General features: G+C 36.6%; 1 protein-coding gene across 3 annotated transcripts in view; it reads right to left on the reverse strand.

Moving 5' to 3' along the window:
- The window catches only part of GANC (glucosidase alpha, neutral C), a 63828-nt gene that overhangs the window by 38562 nt on the left and 6392 nt on the right, over positions 1-18874 (reverse strand). For all 3 annotated transcript variants that reach the window (XR_010022904.1, XM_063089838.1, XM_063089839.1), the window contains 3 exons: positions 13591-13718; positions 7695-7877; positions 1191-1236 (listed from right to left, as the gene is read on the reverse strand). Coding sequence is in view for 2 of the 3 variants with exons in the window: in XM_063089838.1 (XP_062945908.1) it covers positions 1191-1236; positions 7695-7877; positions 13591-13718 (357 nt within the window). In the remaining variant the exon portion in view is untranslated. The remainder of the gene's footprint in view (positions 1-1190; positions 1237-7694; positions 7878-13590; positions 13719-18874) is intronic.

Raw genomic sequence — 18874 nt, forward strand, 5'->3', positions numbered from 1 at the left:
ACAATGTATTGTGAATCTTTGAATAGCTAACAGAGATGATGTTGAATGTTTCCCAACACAGAGGTGACAAATGTTTGAGGTGTTGAATATAATGAGCACCCTGATATGATCATTGCACACGGTATGAATGTACCCAAATATCATATCATACTCCATAAATATATACAATTATCATATTCCAATTAAGAAAAATAAATTCAAAAGAAAAAAAGAATTATTACAAGTCTCTTCACAGAACTGCCCCTGCCTGTTGTCTCTATCTTGTTACATACCACACTTTCCTTTTTCTAGCTAAAAGGAATATACAATCATGCAATGGACCACATACATGATGACTGTCCCATATGATTATAATGGTGCTAGAGGTGTATAGTGGGCTACACTATCTAGGTTTGTGTAGTACACTCTATGATGTCCATTCAACAATGAAATCGTCTGATTTCTCAGAATGTATCCCTGTTGTTAAGTGATGCATGACTGTGTATACAAGAGTACTTCAAAAAGTCTGTGAAAAAATAGCAGTCAAAGATAATACGAACCTCTCCATAAATTTTTTGCAGTACCGTGTGAGAATGTATGTGTGTGTGTGTGTGTATGTGTGTATATGAGTATATATTTTTTCCATTTCTTCAAATGTGCTCTTTCCTATCTCAAGATCTTTGAGTATGCAGTTCCCTCTACCTGGACTATTCTTTTCCCAACTTTTTGACTCGCTAATGTATATTAATGCATCAGTTTCAGCTTCAACATTATTTCCTTCAGAAAGTCTTTCCTGACCCTCACCTTTGTCAGGTTCCTTGTTCTGTTCTCCTATAGCACCTTCTTGTAACACTCTTCATGCTTGTAATTACTTAGTCAATGTCCATCTTTCCCAATTGATTCTAAGTTCCATGAGGACAGTTTTCAGATTTGTTTTATTCAACGCTGATTCTCCTTGCCTAGTATAGTGCCTAGCAAAAAGCAGGTATTCAGGAGGTATTTGATTTTATGAGTAAATGAATACATGAATAAACAAATAAATGAAAGAATCAATGAGTTAAGGTGAGCAAAAGAGACAGGTCCCACTTATGTGTAGTAGAGCATTTAACAAGTACCCTTCTGTAGAAGGGAGAAGCAGAATTCATCACATGCCACATAATTATGATGACAGAGAAGAAGACAGCAAAGATAAATTGCTCCTTCTAGATTACCTGAGAGGTGTTAATTGATGCACTCTCCTCATTTTCTTTGGTAGCTCTGTTTGAACATAAATAAAATTATTTTATTCAATGGTAAGACTGATAGAATTTTGCCCAACCATGAAGATTTTCACTTCCAACTTTTGAGAACTCATAAATCATGTCCTTCAACTTGTTAAATATAACACTATAAAAATGAGTTCACAAAAATGAACATTAATGATTTCTTATAAAAATGTAGATGTATTTGAATTTTCTTGTCAACCCTTCTAAAAATACCTTTATCAATTTTCTAATATAAATGTAATACATGCTCACAAAATTTCAACAAAACATAAGTAAACAAGTAAAACATAGCTCCCTTCAATCAGTTACCCTAGTACACAGTAACATAATGTACAGTTTTTCAGAATGATTGTGGTTATTTATTCTTCCACCCATAGTTGTATTTGAGTATTGATTTCCCCACATTATTAACACTAGACTTTATCAATGTTTTGAGTCTTTGCCAATCTAAAATTTTAGGAAAGATAACACATTTTAATTTGTATTTCTATGACTCCAATGGAGTAGACTACATTTTTACACACTTACTGATACCTCTATTTATTCCTCTGTGAATTATTTATTCTTACTCATTACACATTAATCTTTGTCTTCAGTATAAAACACAGCACGTATAGTAAGAGTAAGAGTATATAATGTATATGCAGAGTTTAAAGAATAATACTAAAGTGAACAACCATGAACCCACCACTGAGTTAAAGCAACAGAAGTGACTTGTTCCTTTGGAGTTTCTGTGCTCCTCTCTTAAACGCATCTGCCTCCTTCACCACGCATCAAAGGTAACCTCTTTACTCAATTTTGTGTTAATCATTCCCTTGGTTTTTTTGTAGTATTTCCACATACATATGAATACACAAATACTATATTATTTGGTTTTGCCTTTTAAAAAAACTTTTTATGTAAATAAAAGTATACTATATATATTCTTTTGTGACGTGTTTTTCACTCAACATTAAATTTTTGACAATCATATATTAATATGCATTGCTGCAGTTAGTATCACCCATTTTTATTTTCTCATTGTTCTTTTTCTTATTGATTTGTAAGAACTCTTTCTGTATTGTGCATGTTAATTTTGACTCTTATAATGCCAAAAATTTCTCTAGTATGTTGCCTTACAATTTTTTAAAATTAATAAACTTTTTTAGAGCACTTTTAGGTTCACAGCATAACTGAAAGGAACACCTCCATCCCCACATATGCACAATCTCCTCCACTACTGACATCCTGCACCACACTGGTATACTCGTTAAATCTGCCGAACCTACATGGACACATCATTATCAACCAAAGTCCATAGTTTATATTAGGGTTCATTCTTGCTGTTGTATATTCTATGGGTTTGGACAAATGTATAATGACATTTATCCACTATTGCAGTATCATAAAGAGTAGTTCCACTACTCTAAAGTGCTCTGTGTTCTGTCTATTCATCCCTCTCTCTCCCTGAATCCTGGCCACCACTAATCTTTTCACTATCCCCAGGGTTTTGCCTTTTCTAGAATGTCATATAGTTGGAATCATATAGCACGTGGCCCTTTCAGATTGCCTTCTGTTACTTAGTAATATATACTTAGCTTCCTTTATGTTTTTTAATGGCTTGACAACTCATTCCTCTTCAGTGCTGATGGATAATATTCCTTCTGGATGTACCACAGTTGATTTGTCAATTCACCTACTAACAGACATTTCTTGGTTGTTTCCATACTTTGGCAATTACAAATAAAACTGCTGTAAACATCCATGTGCAGGTTTTTGTGAAGACATAAGCTTTCAATTCATTTGGATAAATACCAAGGAGTATGACTGCTGGATTGTATAGCAAGAATATGTTGATGTGATATTACTATATTTACATATTGGCTTTCATCCGTGGTTCCTGGCTCATGTTACTCTGTGACCTCTCCTGCCCTCTTTTCATCTGCTCCTTTTTCTCCTCCAGACAGGAAATTCACAGATCTACCTTAGCTGACTGTAGGTCATAAGACCCTCATTTCAGGAGGAGTCCCACCCTATGCCCAGGAGGAAGGAATGCTACACAGAGAGGTCAAGAACCTGTAAAGAACAGGCTTTGTTGGGTTTCCCCAATCTGTTAGTGTAAGAGCATACCCTTTTTGTCCAATCACATTTCTACATGGTTGTCCATGCTTCAATCATACCTACATAATGAAGCTCCCTTAAAAACCCAAGAGCACAGGGATTGGACAGCTTCTGGACAGCTAAACTCATGCATGTGCTGGGAGGGTGGCACGCCCCAACTCCACTGGAACAGAAGCTCCTGTGCTTGGGACCCTTCTAGATCTCACCCTAGGTATCTCTTCATCTGGCTGTTTCTTTGTATCCCTAAAAATATACTTTGTAATAAACCAGTAAACACTGGTAAGTGTTTCTCTGAGTTCTGTGGGCCACTCTAATAAACTAATCGAACCCACAAAGGGGGTTGTGGGAACCCTGATTTATAGCTCGTTGGTCAGAAACTCCAGAGGCCTGGGCTTACAACTGGCATCTGAAGGCAGGGGCAGTCTTGGGGACTTAGCCCTCAGCCTGTGGGTTCTCCAGGTAGACAGCATCAGAGTTCAATTGGAGGACACCCAGCTGGTGTCTGCTGAAGAATTGCTGGCTGGCTTGCCAGTGGGGAGAAATTTCCACACATTTGGTCACAGAAGTTGGAGGTCTGTATTCTCTGTTGATTGTTGCTGAGTAATAGTATGGTAAAACCATTGTGTTTTTCTCTATTTATTCTTACAATTTAGTTTTGTAGGAAACTGCCAAAAATGCCTACCAAGGTAGCTGCACCATTCTTCATTCCCATCAGTAATGAATGAGAGTTCTTGTTGTTCCATATCCTCTGCAGTATTTGGTGTTGTCAGTGTTTTGGATTTTGGCCATTCATTTGGATTTTGGTGTGTAGTGGAATCTCATTGTTTCAATTTGCAACTCCCTAATGACATGTGATATTGAATATCTTTTCATATCCTCACTTGCCATCTGCAGATCTTCTCTGATGAGGTGTCTATTATGATTTTTGCCCATTTCTTAAGAGGGTTTTTTGTTTTCTTACTGTTGAGTTTTAAGAGTTCTTTATATATTTTGGGCAACAGTCCTTCATGAGATGTGTCTTTTACAAATATCTTCTCCCAGCCTGTGGCTCATCTTCTCATTCTCTTGACACTGTCTTTCACAGAGAAGTTTTAAATTTTAATGGAGTCAAGTATCAATTATTTCTTTCATGGATCATTCCTTTGGTGTTATATTTTTAAAAATCACCATAATACCCAAGGTCATCCAGGTTTTCTCCTATGTTATCTTCTAGGAGTTTCATAGTTTGGTTTTTTATGTTTAGGTCTCTGATCCATTTTGAGATAATTTTTGTGAAGGGTGTAAGGTCTGGGTCTAGATTAACTTTTTTGCATGTAATGTCTAGTTGTTCTAGCACCGTTTGTGGAAAAGACTATCTGCTCCATTATGTTGCCTTTGCTCCTTTGTCAGAGATCAATTGACTATATGTATGTGGGTCTGTTTCTGGGCTCTCTTTTCTGTTTCACTGATCTATTTGTCTGTTCTTTCACTAATACCACACTGTCTTGATTACTGTAGATTTATAGTAAGTCTTGATGTTGGGTAGTGTCAGTCCTCTGACTTTTTTCTTCTCTTCCAACAATGAGTTGGCTATTCTGGGTCTTTTATCTTTCCATACAACTTTAGAATAGATTTGCCAAAATCCACAAAATAACTTGCTGAGATTTTGATTGAGATTACATTAATTCTATAGATCAAGTTGGGAAGAACTGATATCTTGACAATATTGGGCCTTCCTATCCATGAACATGGAATATCTCTCCATTTATATGGTTCTTCCTGGAAATCTTTCTCAGAATTTATAGTTCCCCTCAAATAGAACTGTACATATTTTGTTAGATTTATACCTTAGTATTTCATTTTTGGGGTGCTAATGTAAATGGTAATGTGTTTTCTTAATTTCAAATTCCACTTGTTTATTACTAGTATATAGAAAAGCAATTGACTTTTGTACATTAACCTTGATTATAGCAAGGTTGTAGGATACAAGGTTAATGCACATAGACAATCATTTCACCTGTCAAAAAAGACAGTTTTGTTTCTTCTTTCTCAAACTGTATACCATTTCCCCCCTTTTTCTTGTCTTACTGCATTAGCTAGGCCTTCTGGTATGATGTTGAAAAGTAGTGGTGAGAGGTGAAATCTTTGTCTCCTTACTGAGATAAGCAGAAAAGCTTTGCAATTCTCACCATTAAGTATGATGTTAGTTGTAGGTTTTTTGCAAATGTTCTTTATGAAGTTAAGAATGTTCTCATCTATTCCTAGTTTGGTGAGAGTTTTTATTATAAATGGGCATTGGATTCTGTCACATGCTTTTACTGTATCTATTGATATGATCATGTAATTTTTCTTTGCTTGTTGATGTGTTGAATTACATTAATTGATTTTTGAATGTTGAACCAGCTTTATATACCTGGGATAAATCCCACTTGGTCATATTGCATAATTCTTTTTATACATTTTTGGATTCAATTTGCTAATATTTTGTTGAGAATTTTTGCATCTATGTTCATGAGAGATTATTAGTATGCAGGGTTATAAATTTTTTTTGTAGTGTCTTTGTCTGGTTTCGGGATTAGGGTAATGCCGGCCTCATAAAATGAGTAAGGAAGTATTCCTTCTGCTTCTATCTTATGGAAGAGATTGCAGAGCATTGTTATAATTTCTTCCTTAAATGCTTGATAGAATCCACCCATCTGGACCTGGTGCTTTCTGTTTTGGAAGGTTATTAATTATTGATTTGATTTATTTAATAGATATAGACTTATTCAGATTGTCTATTTTCTTCTTGTGTGAGTTTTGGCAGAGTGTGTCTTTCAAGGAATCAGTGTATTTCATCTAGGTTAGCAAATTTGTGGGCATGGAATTGTCGATAATATTCCATTATTTTCCTTGTAAGGTCCATGGGATCTGTAGTGATGCCCCCTCCTTTATTTCTGATATTAGTGATTTGTGTCTTCTCTCTTTTTTTTCTTAGTTAGCCTGACTAGAGGCTTATCGATATTACTCATCTTTTCAAAGAACTAGCTTTTGGTTTTATATTCTCTATTGATTTCCTGTCTTCCATTTCATTGATTTCTGCTCTAATTTTTATTATTTCTTTTATTCTTCTTACTTTAAATTTAATTTGCTCTTTTTCCAGTTTCCTAAGGTGGAAACTTAGACAACTGATTTTAGATATTTCTTCTTTTCTAATATATACACTCAATGCTATAAACTTCCCTCTAAATACTGCTTTCACTGAATCTCACAAATTTTGATAATTTCATTTTCATTTAGTTCAAAATACTTAAAAATTTCCCTTAAGATTTCTTCTTTGATCCATGTGCTATTTAGAAATGTATTGTTTAATCACCAAGTATTTTGGAATTTTCCAGCTTTCTGTTATTGAGTTCTAGTTTAGTTCCATTGTGGTCTGAGAGCAGACATTGTTTGATTTCTATTCTTTTAAGTCTGTTAATTTTATGGTTTAATTATGGTTTTAGGGACCATAATGTGGTCTGTCTTATGAACATTTCATGTGAGCTGAAGAAGAACATGTAATCTGCTGTTGCTGAACTAGTCTATACATGACAATTATATTCAGTTGACTGATGGTGCTGTTGAGTTCAACTATGTCCTTAATGATTTCTGCTTTCTGGATCTGTCCATTTCTGACACAGGGGTGTTAAAGTCTCTAACTATGACAGTGAATTCATATATTTCTCCTTGCAGTTTTATCAGTTTTTGCCTCATGTATTTTGATGCTCTATTTTTAGGCACATATTCATTAGGATTGCTATGTCTCCTTGGAGACAGTGTAGGCAAATCAGTCAATTCTGTGATAAGAAAATAAGATATTTTTAATATTAAAATTTTAAAATGGAAATAAGTTGAAACCCAGAAAAAATCACTATGCGGGAATAATAAATGTTGAATGCTTTCTGCAAACCATACAATATGTTCATTATTATGATAAAAATAGAAAGAATTACAGACTGGTTTGTAACAATATTACAGTTTTAAAACAATATTGGCAAAAATAGAAGTATCTCCTCTTTAACATCACCTTCCAATTCATGTGACCCCACACAAACAGCTTTGATCAAGTGGACAGTCCCAGAAAATTTCTGCATAACTATTCAAGTCAAGAGAGATTCAGGTAAGGGAGTAAAATGAAATTCTGAAGACATGTTAGTTCACATTTTTGAACTTTTCACTTTAATAAAGACTATATTTACCTGCATAGATGAAAAGATGGAATTTCTGAGAACAGTACTACAGCTAACAAGGCATATCAATTTTCTATGAGAATATGTTATCTGCTTAGGCATCTAGAATTCACAATCAGGTTTTCCTAAGGTCTTTATGTGTCATAATGTGCAAAAATACCTTTGTTTGTGAGGAATCTGTAGGTGCTCAAAGTATAACTGGCCCAGGGAATTTATGCTCATCACAACCTCTTTCTCAGACACCAACTCTACTTTGAATGGGTTTGAAGTGATACAGCACTTCAGATCTCCTTTTCCATGTGCGAATACCAGACTTCCTGTATTCCCTGAGCATGAAATCAGCCTACAAAACAAAGCAGGAAGAGAAAAAAATATTGCTATAGGTTTACATGGCTCAATGCAATTTGTAATTCAAAGTAATTAGCAAATCAATATTTGTGTGACATAGCATAGATAAGGCAGTAGAGAACTGTCATTGAGAGCATGGGTTTTGGTGACAGAGAGCTTCAATTGAATATAACTCCACCACACACTAGATGTATAACTTCAGGTAAGTTAATCAATCTTTCTAGGTCTCAGTGTCCTTATCTGTAATTTATAAAAGCAACAACAAATAGAGTTTCTGAAGAGAATTAAATGAGATCATGCATGTAAAGCACTTGGCACAGTGCCTGAAATATAATAAACACTCAAATGCTAGCTATCGTCATCATCATTATTACCTTGGTCTGGAAAGTCTAGTTACATCGGTGCACAGAATCTAAACATTGTTTTGTTTTGTTTTGCTTTGTTTTTCTCATTCCATCAATAGACTCAGAAACTATGGAAATAACACAGATTGAGTCCACATTAAGATACAGCCAGGTCAGTTTTTTTATTTACCTATTTATCTTCTGATTCTCATTAGCTTCCAATTCCACAGGTAGACAGGATGTTTAGGATCCTCAGGAATTATGTAAGCTCAGAGTCAGCACTTTAAATCCCTCAAATGTCTAAGTATTTCCCCTTACGCATTGATAGTCACCTGGTAAATGGTCACAGAACTCTTTAGGGAAGCTTAGCAGGGATGGTTTATCTTCTTTTTATGTCCTTTCAGTCCTTCTCCATGGATTCTAGGCCTTGCCTTCAAGCAAGATGCTCAGGATCTAGAAACCAACTCTGTCTGGAGTTGCTTGAGAGGCTGTGCCTCACTGTTCATTAAACTTAGAGTTCTTTTGATTATTCCATCAAGTAGGACTTTAGTCCATCTATTTAAGTCTAATGGATCCCATGAAAAAAAATTGTTCACTATTCTGAGAGTTAAATCATTCTGAGTACCACATGGGCCCTACTGCATGTAATGATTAATGGAATTATGTCCACCTTATCTCTGACAACTAAAATGCTGCTATTTTGCCTCTGCTCCTGGAGTCTCGTCGTCTCTACTGAAATCAAAGAGCCCATTTTCATGGCATCAATACCCACCATTATCTCCAGCCCACAAAAGAAGCATATTCAGTAAAATGCTTTCCAAGTGTTCCCTCACCAATGTATTTCTCAATGAAGGGGGTATCTTCTGGATCCTCTTGGGAAACAGAGTTGGGGGCTAGATGGGCTGGTTGTATATGACAAATCCACTTCAACATCTTTATCTCCCTAAGTCTGTGGATTGTTTCTTCTACACTGTAACAAGGAATTCCTGGTATCTCAGCTTCATTCAGCAGAATCCACAGCTGAGTTTAGACTATAGTTAACCAACCAAGAAAACAGAACCACTCTCAGCTTCCCAAGCTAGCATATCAAATCCACTTGGCTTTGGTACATGCACCTGTGTCATAAATTTAGCCTGATCTAAAATTATGTTCCTTCCTTCATTCAGGTCTAGGAATCCCATAGAAATTATTTTTATGCATATTTCCCAGGGTTTTGCCATTATAAAATCTTATAATTCTTTACACATGCTAGCCTTCTCCTCCTGGGTTTTGACTGTAATTGGCTCTCTGAGCATGTTGAGATCTGAATTGGACAGTGGGTCTGGAGGCAGTAAAGGATGGTAAGGGTGAGGTACAAGGATCATTGGAATCCCCTGGCAAGGTATGTCTTAGATGAGGTCCATACAGAGTGTTCAAGCAAGGCAGGATCAGCTTTATTGGACAGAGTAAGAGGTGCTTCAGCTGGAATGGGAGGCTCAGGGGAATTTTGAGATTTGGGTATTTACAATTACCCAAATCTTTCCAAATGTTGCTATTCAATTTTGAGGGGTCCTACCTTTACCCAATTAATGCCCTAAATTTACAGACCTAATAAGTCTGTAAATTCAACTTATAGTCTAATTCAGCTATCTGTATCTGATTTTCAGCTATAAGAACTCTGCAGCTACAATAGATATGAGAGACTTTTAGGAATGCACAGAAACTTACTATTTTTTTGACAATGCCTTGAACCAAGAATTTAAGGCCCTGAAACTGTTGTTTTCTTTCTTTAAGTTCTTCAGTGAAGATAATAGGAGTCAGGCCACTTCAGAGTTTTGAACTCTACATGACAATTATAATGTGGTATGCCCCTACCACTTCATCTGCTTTCAACAGGCACTTCATTTCAGTTGACCACTGGTAGTAATTTAAGTAACTTTGCTATGGAATGCCATGGTCTATTGTTAGTTTTTTGCCATAACAAAATACCATAGCCTGGCTGGCTTAAACAACAGAAATATTTATTTTCTCACAATTCTGGAGGCTAGAGGCCCAAGATCAAGGTGTCGGCACGTTTGGTTTCTTTTGAGGCTTATCTCCTTGGCTTGCACATGGCTTCCTTCTCCCTGTGTCCTCACAAAGTCATCTCTCTGTGTGTGTCTTAATCTCTCCTTAAAATGACACAGTTATAATGGATTACAGTTGATCCTAATGACCCCATTTTAACTTAGTTAACCCTTTAAAGGCCCTATCTATAATTATAGTCACATTGTGAGGTACTAGGGGTTAAAGCTTCAACATATGAATTTTGGGGAGCACACAATTCAGCCCGTAATCTAGTACCCCATCTCCTAAGGGTAACCAGATCCTCACTGCCTTCAAATCCAGCTAGGTCAGCCAGCCAATCTTATGCTCCCATCCTGGAGGGTCTGTTGCTTATACCTACTTCTGATACCAAACAGGTCTCAACAGCAGATAATAGAAACAACTGTGGCTATTTTAAGCAGAAAGTAAATGACTTAATATGGGGAATTAGTGGCTTATATCACCACGGGAAGGGTTCAGATAGTAGGTTTCAGGCTGGGTGTCCAGTAACAACCCCTAGAACAATACTGCATAACTGTATGTCCATGGAACTTCTATCTCAGTGAGAATCAGGAAGTTGGGTAATCAGAAGTCACTGTGGCAACTGCTGGGCTCCAGGATCATACCACCTTAGATGTATTTCAGAGATCAGAAAACCAGGGTCCTAACTAATGGCCTTAGAGCCACTTTACAGATGCCAGATCCATACAAGCAAAACAGAGAACTCAGTTCTGAAATCGAGATTTCTGTAAGTGCATCTGATTGGTGGAAACTAAATTATATCAGAAACTCTAGCTACAAGGGCGTCTGGAAAATGGAGTAATGTAGTTTTTAGCTTTCTAGTCACTGCAATAGCCAAAGGCCCTCTAGAAAGGGGTTGGAACAGAAACAGAACTAATATACCACATTTACCACACAAAGCTATTATCACCCTGGCCCCCAAACATGGTAAAGATAGCACAGAAAAAGAGAATGACAGACTCATTTTACTTATGAACACAGATGTAAAAGTGTTAAAGGATCTAGCAGTAAAGTGAATCCTCCAGGATAATAAACAAGATACTGTGACCAAATGGTTATACATGTGCATTGACTCAATTGTCAAACTGCAAAAGCCTTGAGAACAGCCTCGTTTTAGTTCCTATTTCCTAAGCTCTTGGCATATAGCCACAGTTCAGTGAACAGATATGCTTTAAATTTATGATGGTTCTACCATAACTGAATTAATTTTTCCTTATAATCTATTGACTTTTTATTAGATTTTCAAGAAAAAAATAATGTATGTAAAACCATGATAATTATATAGTAAAATTAAAGCATCTGGCATAATCTTATATTGCCTTAGTAAAATAACAGAAATCAAAAAGGAAAACCAAGTTGAAATATCACCAGAAAGTATGATGAGAACTGATGAAGATTTTGCAGGTACTTGAAAAATGCTTCAGTCTCCAAAGATTTTTTTCATCTAGACACTGATTATTAATTTATCTCTGACTCTAAGTAAAATTACGTTAGTCTTCTGAGAATACTCTTAATTAAACGTGAGTCAGTCTAAATGTATAAATTTTGGTAGGCACAGGAGTTTGGCTAGTGTATTAGGTCTCTGGAGCCCTGCTGCTAATCTGAGTGAGTAAATTAAGTAGTTTTCCTTCTACTTGCTCCTAAAGTCTGGCTAATAAACTGCTTTCTTTTTGAGAAGAACAGAGGTCAAAGTTCTGCCTCTCTCCATTAATAAGTGCTGATGAGTCAAATAGTGGATAAAGAAAAAACAGAATGGGTAACAGAGAAAATGAGTAAACTTATCCCCAAATATATGAATACTAACTCTGCAAATGATTGTAGCAGAAAAAATAGGAATTAAATATAAATTTCACTACTCAAGGTATGATAAAAGAACGTTCTGAATATCAAAATCAACTCAAAGTGTATTAAAGACTTAAACTTAAGATCTGAAACTATAAAACTACTAGAAAAAAACATGGGGGTAACACTCCAAGACACTGGTATGGGCAAAAATTTTATGGAGAAGACTTCTAAAGCATAGGCAACAAAAGCAAAAATAGACAAATGGGAATACATCAAATTAAGAAGCTTCTGCACAGCAAAAGAAACAATCAACAGGGAGAAGAGACAACGAGCAGAATGGGAGAAAATATTTGCAACTATTCATCTGACAAGGGATTAACACCCAGAATACACAAAGAACTTAAACAACTCAACAGCAAAAAGCCCAAAAAATCCAATTTAAAAATGGGCAAATGACTTGAATAGACACTTCTGAAAAGAAGACATACAAATGGCCGACAGGTATATGAAAAAATTCTCAACATTACTAATCATCAGAGAAATGCAAATCAAAACCACAATGAAATATCATCTCACCCCAGTTAGAATGGCTATTAGAAAAAGACAAAAAGTAACAAATGGTGGCAAAGATGTGAAAAAAGGGTAACTTGTACACCATTGGTGGAAATATAAATCTGTACAGCTATTATGGAAAACTGTATGGAGGTTCCTCAACAAACTAAAAATAGAACTACCATATGATCCAGCAATGCCACTGCTTAATATTTATCCAAAGAAAAGGAAATTATCATACCAGAGAGATATCCGCACCCCATGTTTACTGAAGCCCTATTCACAATAACCAAGATATGCAACCAACCTAGGTGTCCAGTGACAGATGAATGGATAAAGAAAATGTGGTATATATACACCATGGACTATTATACAGCCATGAAAAAGAATGGAACGTTGTCATTTGCAGCATGAGTGAGCCTGGAAGACATTATGTTAAGTGAAACAGGTCAGGCACAGAAACATAAATACTGCATGTTCTCACTTATATGTGGTAGCTAAAAAAGAAGCTGAACTTTTAGAAACAGAGAGTAGAATTGTGGTTACTATAGGCTGGGAAGAGGAGGTGGGCAGAGGGACAGGAAAAGGTTGGTTAATGGACACAATTACAGCTGGATAGGAAACATAAGTTCTAGTGGTGTACAGTAGTGCTAGGAATCTATAAATAACAATAATTTGTCATGTGTTCTCAAACGGATAGAAGAGAGGAGCTCAAATGTTCTCATCACAAAGAAATGATAAATTTTTACAATGATGAGTATGCTAACTACCCTGATTTGACTATCACACATTGTGTATATATATATATTGAAATATAATACTGTACCCCATAAATATGTACGATCGACACATTTCAATAAAAAAATGCCTTTATAGTAAAATTAAAAAAAAAATAAAGACAGCATATTGAGCATATCTAAGATACCTTATTCCTTGGCTTACCTTACAGTACTTGGTTTGCTTGTGAGGACATCGGGAACTTCATACCTGGGTTTCAGGGGAGTCTCTTCATTGATTTTAAGCCTGAAAATGTTTCCCTCTATACCATAAATTTCAGCCAGGAGAGGAACCTGGAAACAGATACATGAGATTGGATTCAAAAGTGATGGTCAATTCTACACCAATTAATCAGAAAAGTATTTGTTTAAATTATGATAGGCCAGGCAAATTGGAGAAAAATGGCAATAATAAAAAGAAAAATCTCCTTAATCTATGTATGTACTTGCTTGGTTATACCGGTGGTAGCTACAAAAAATACCTTCATTGGATTCTATGGCTAGGTAAACATGTAATTGTCCAAACACAAATCTTTAGAGTGTAAAGGGTCTCTATTAATAATTACACCAGATGACAGGCATAAACTGAAACCGGCCTTGGAAAATTGGGACATATGGCTACTGTATGCATGATAAACTACAGATACATTTACAGTGTTTGGGTATTAAAACCAGAGTAACTAGACACCATCTGAATGAAAGATGAAGGGTAGCAGGCCACAGCAGAGAAAAGAATAGAGTAAAATGATGACCATTGGAGTTCTCTAGTGGTGGATGAAATGTGGCTTGTTGCACTAAAATCAAGGGACTTCTACAGCTAGGAATAAGGCCTGGGGAAGTTTTTCAAGAAGTTGGGGAATTTAGATAATATTCTGCCTACAATGGGAGATGGAAGCAACATAAAACTATGAATACAGAATTTGAAAAATAAAACACAAAACAACTTTATACTCCAAGAGAACAGAAATGGCTGATTACAAAATGAGGCATCCAGATCAGAGAAACATTTTAAGACAGTGGTTTTCAACTGGTGTGCCATGCCACACTGGTGTATTGCAAGTTCTTCATGAAGTGTGATGCCAAATTTGTTTACAACTGGGAACCTATATTGTTACTATTAGTTTGTTAAATGAAGGACAAGCTAAGTAGACTGTACAATATAATACAGAATAGGTACAATGTGGAACAAGTAAGAGATAGGAAGTACAGAGAATATCAAGCCAGCACCAAAAAAATATTACTGGAACTTTAGTTCTTGAGAACGTAAGAGAGCAATCAGGGCACTTAAACAGCAACATGATACTGAAAAGGGAGCAGGTAAATAGTGCTGTGACTGTGGATGTTTTTATAGACACTCTGAAACAGGGTTATGATGAAATTATAGAAATTATTACAGAAATTAATTATATTAATTAATTAATTATAGAAATTAATACAGAAATTATTGCTTACGTGTTTAATATTCTTTTGTATATGTGAGTTACTTCAAGTGTGCCATCAGAATTTTAACATTTGAAAATATGTCCACGTACAAATCCAGCTGGAATCCTATTAGATTATGTGTTTTCTCCTTAATTAGACATACACTTCCATTGCTCTCTCAAATTCAGTTCAACTAATATTTATTTGGCATCTAATATTGCGATGACTAAACTCTTGGAATTTAAAGGAAACAAAAGATACAAATTTAACATTAAGCATTCTAGGGTAAGTGCTAAGATAGAAGGACAAGAATAGTGTTGTGGCAGAACAAGGAGAATATTAATGATGACTCTCAAGTGAGGGGTTCTGGGACGTCTCTCTGGAGGAGGGACTTAAGAGAGCCTTCAGGGATTAGGACTTTGGATAGGCAAAAATGGGCAGGAACATCCTAAGCACAAGACACATAGTTTGTCTGCCCGTCTATGACTAACAAACTGTGTCTAGGTAGGCACCAGAAATCCTCTCATTTTTAGTAAAATAGCTTTCTCAAAAAAATTTTTTAAACCAAACACTGGTCTGTATGTTCTGTTCTTGAGGCTGCAGCCCAAGAATCTTAATTATATGAGAAGAGTTAGCAATAACCCTGCTTTCACCATAATGACCTTATGTGCAAATCAGAGTTAAAGCTCCATTTTAATTTTAACTTAATTTAGCAAGCAAATGTTTCCGATAGGGTGGCCCTTTTCAAGGTCAATATCCAGGTTGATTCTTATCTCTTATTATCACCAAAATACCTTTTATGTTTCAGGCACATAATTTCCTTAGACCCTAGTATGCATCTGCTCCTATGATCTAGCTCACACTATTTTTTTTTTTTCTATTGACTCAGTTTTTTTTTTATTGTCAGCCGACTCCCAGCAGTCCAGTAAGTAAAGCTACTTGGGTTGAAGGCAGTGGGGACTGGCTCAGAGCCCCCACCACTGAGCCCTTTCCCTCCCTGCATTGAGCTCTGAGGCACCTCCATGGAAACCTCAGCTTTGTGGCCAACAGTTTCTCCCTGGGGCTTCTTAACTGACAGTTATTGCACAATCCTTCCACCAAAACCTTCCTCTTTCACAAAGCCTAAACATGCATGTTATATTCTTCTCTCTAAAACATTAAGAATTTCTACACACTCATGTTCTTACTTGGTAGGGACCTTTTTGGATATTTATGAAAAACTAATATATAAATAAGTTACCAAATCTCTTCCTATTAGTGATCAGAAATGACAATGAAGAAACACATTAAGAAGATAAATTACGGAAGCTGGATAGCTTAAATTGAGAATTTAGTATTAATCCTTAGATAATAGTAGCAGTTATACTCAAACTGAAGCCAGATCAATTTATGTACAATAAGTGAACAAACATACATCTAAACATTTTAAATAGATATTTTAAATGAGGTAAGAGAGCATGGGTTTTGCTCCCTTGGAAATATTCAAAATGTGTAAACGTCCACTTAAGCAGAGAAGCTGAGATAAATCCTCAGAGGAAGGAATACACTTTGGATTTTCTTTTAGTACTACAAGGCTCTACTTGGTTTTTCATACACCTTTACTCAGAGGCCCATCTCTCACAGCTTGGGAAAAAGAGTATTAATTCCCTCTTCCATACTTATTTCTCTCATAATCAATAAAAACAATTAGAATATGGTAGTTTGTCATCCATAACTTTAGTTTTTTTAATGGCCACAAATCAAAATATCACTTTGTAGAAATCATGGTGGTAGAAACACCTTTGTCTACATATTCAAGCAAGACTGATCACAATTATATTAAAACTTTTTATTCACGCAGAGCTGGAAATCACAACTGGTAGAGACTGTAATCGAGTTAACAGAATAGACCTAGAACACACATTTAAATGGCCCTGGGGGTTAAGAAGAGAAATTATGACTCTATAACACTTTGATGGGTTGGTCTTGCTTTTCCTCTGGCACCAGGTCTCTGCTTTATGATATAAGGAACACTACACCTAAAAGGCCTAGATAAGTGAGCAACCACCTCTCCCAGCTGTTGATCAAGACCTACCAGCATCCAGAGAATGATCTAAAGAGCTCATTAAACTGCTATGGGGCACAAATTACCCCTTCCACAGTTGCAGTCAGCTGGTTTAGTGCAAGCACTGATTCTCTACAGACTACATTGCCGACCTCACACTGGGCATTAGTGTGATTCCCCAAAGAAAATTAGCCTGCCCAGGTGTGCTTCTGATTGTTTCAGAAGTCCCCAAATTAGGTGCAAGTTCCTGGCCATTTCTTTTTTTTTTTTTTTTGTCTTTTTCGTGACCGGCACTCAGCCAGTGAGTGCACCGGCCACTACCTATATAGGATCCGAACCCGCGGCGGGAGCGTCGCTGCGCTGCTAGCGCAGCACGCTACCTAGTGCGCCACGGGCTCGGCCCGTTCCTGGCCATTTCTGCAGATACAGTACTGGCTAGCAAGTGGTAGTTGCATCTCATCTGCTGAGGAGGGGGCTGGCAGGGCATAATGTCATTCTTATCAGGCTTAGATAAAGAGGCAATGGTTAACTTCATTGAGGTGCTCAGAGATATCCTCGCATCCTTGGAGAAGCTGCTAGAAAAAGTGTTGTCTCTGGTGAAACCTTGCAAACAGATTGAAAAAGAAAATAAATATGTTGCTAAATGGTCATCCATATCATGAAAAAGCATAAAATTAGAAATAAAAAGTAGATGAAAGACAAAAATCTGTTCCAGATAACCTTGCTAGCAATGATTTTTAGCTGGACTCAGAAGACAGCCTATATTTCCTTGTACTGAGGTCACAAGACTAGATTGTTTCTGTTTCTCAATCCAGGTCAAATTTTCATTGAAGGTAGAATATTGATAATAGAAAAAACAAAAAATAAAACAGTTCTGAAAGAGCAGTCAACACTTTCCTGATCACTTTCTTTTTAGATTTTCTTCTGGAAGCTTCTTTATCAAAAACGACCTGATTATTCTGTCATCAGGAATAAGCGCAATACTATATTGGGACCTTATGTGAGAAAACTCATGCATCTGAACCTGCAATCAACTCTTCTTCAAAGTCTGGATGTCCTGACCTAGTGGTAATACACAGGTCAACATTTCAGCTTGTTCTGTAACATTACTGTGTTCTAGGCACATCATGTCTTCTGTGGACTGAATTGTTTCCCACCAAAATTGGCAAGTTGAAGCCCTAACCTCTAATGTGATGGTGTTTGGAGATGGGGGTTTAGGGAGGTAAGCACGTTTAGGTGAGGTCATGAGGGTGGAGTCCTCCCTCATGGGATTAGTGCCCTTACAGGAAAAGACCAGAGAGCATTTGTTCTCTTGCTCTCACTCTGTCTCTCTCTGTCTACCACGTGAGGACACAGCAAGAAAGTGGCCATCTACAAGCCAGAAAGAGGGCCCTCATCAAACAGCGAATCTGTTAGCACCTTGATCTTAGAATTCACAGCCTTTAGAACTGTGAGAAATAAATGTCTGATATTTAAGTCACCCAGTCTTTGGTATTTTGTTATGGTGGCCTAAGCCAACTAAGACAATGTTGAATGAAGCTTGGTTCTGTTTTCTGATTGTTTATTAAGGGGCAGATTGGGGGAAGGGAATTGGGAGGAAGGATTTTGAAAAGTAACAACAAATTTTGACAACACCAAAGTTATGGCTTTAAGGGTTTTGAAGGTGTGGGGACAGGCAGGCACTAAGAGTTCTGGGTTTGTTAGAATCTGCCTCATCAGTGCAATTTGAGAACTGCTGCCATGAGCTGAATCTGATCCTCTTAGACTTTGGGCTCTGTCTCTCTGAACTTAAAATAGAAAGCTATCATTCTGAATAAGTGGATGTGTGCAATTTGTTTTAAATCTCCAGACCACACTCATACTATATTCAAATGTGAAATCCCCTTGAAATAGCCATCTCATCACAGAAACAACCTTTAATGGAGGCTCTTCGACTGTGCAATGATCTGGATACAAGGGGTACACAACTTTTGAGATTACTTTC

Source organism: Cynocephalus volans, chromosome 3 (assembly GCF_027409185.1).
Source record: "Cynocephalus volans isolate mCynVol1 chromosome 3, mCynVol1.pri, whole genome shotgun sequence".
Taxonomy (NCBI): Eukaryota; Metazoa; Chordata; class Mammalia; order Dermoptera; family Cynocephalidae; genus Cynocephalus; species Cynocephalus volans.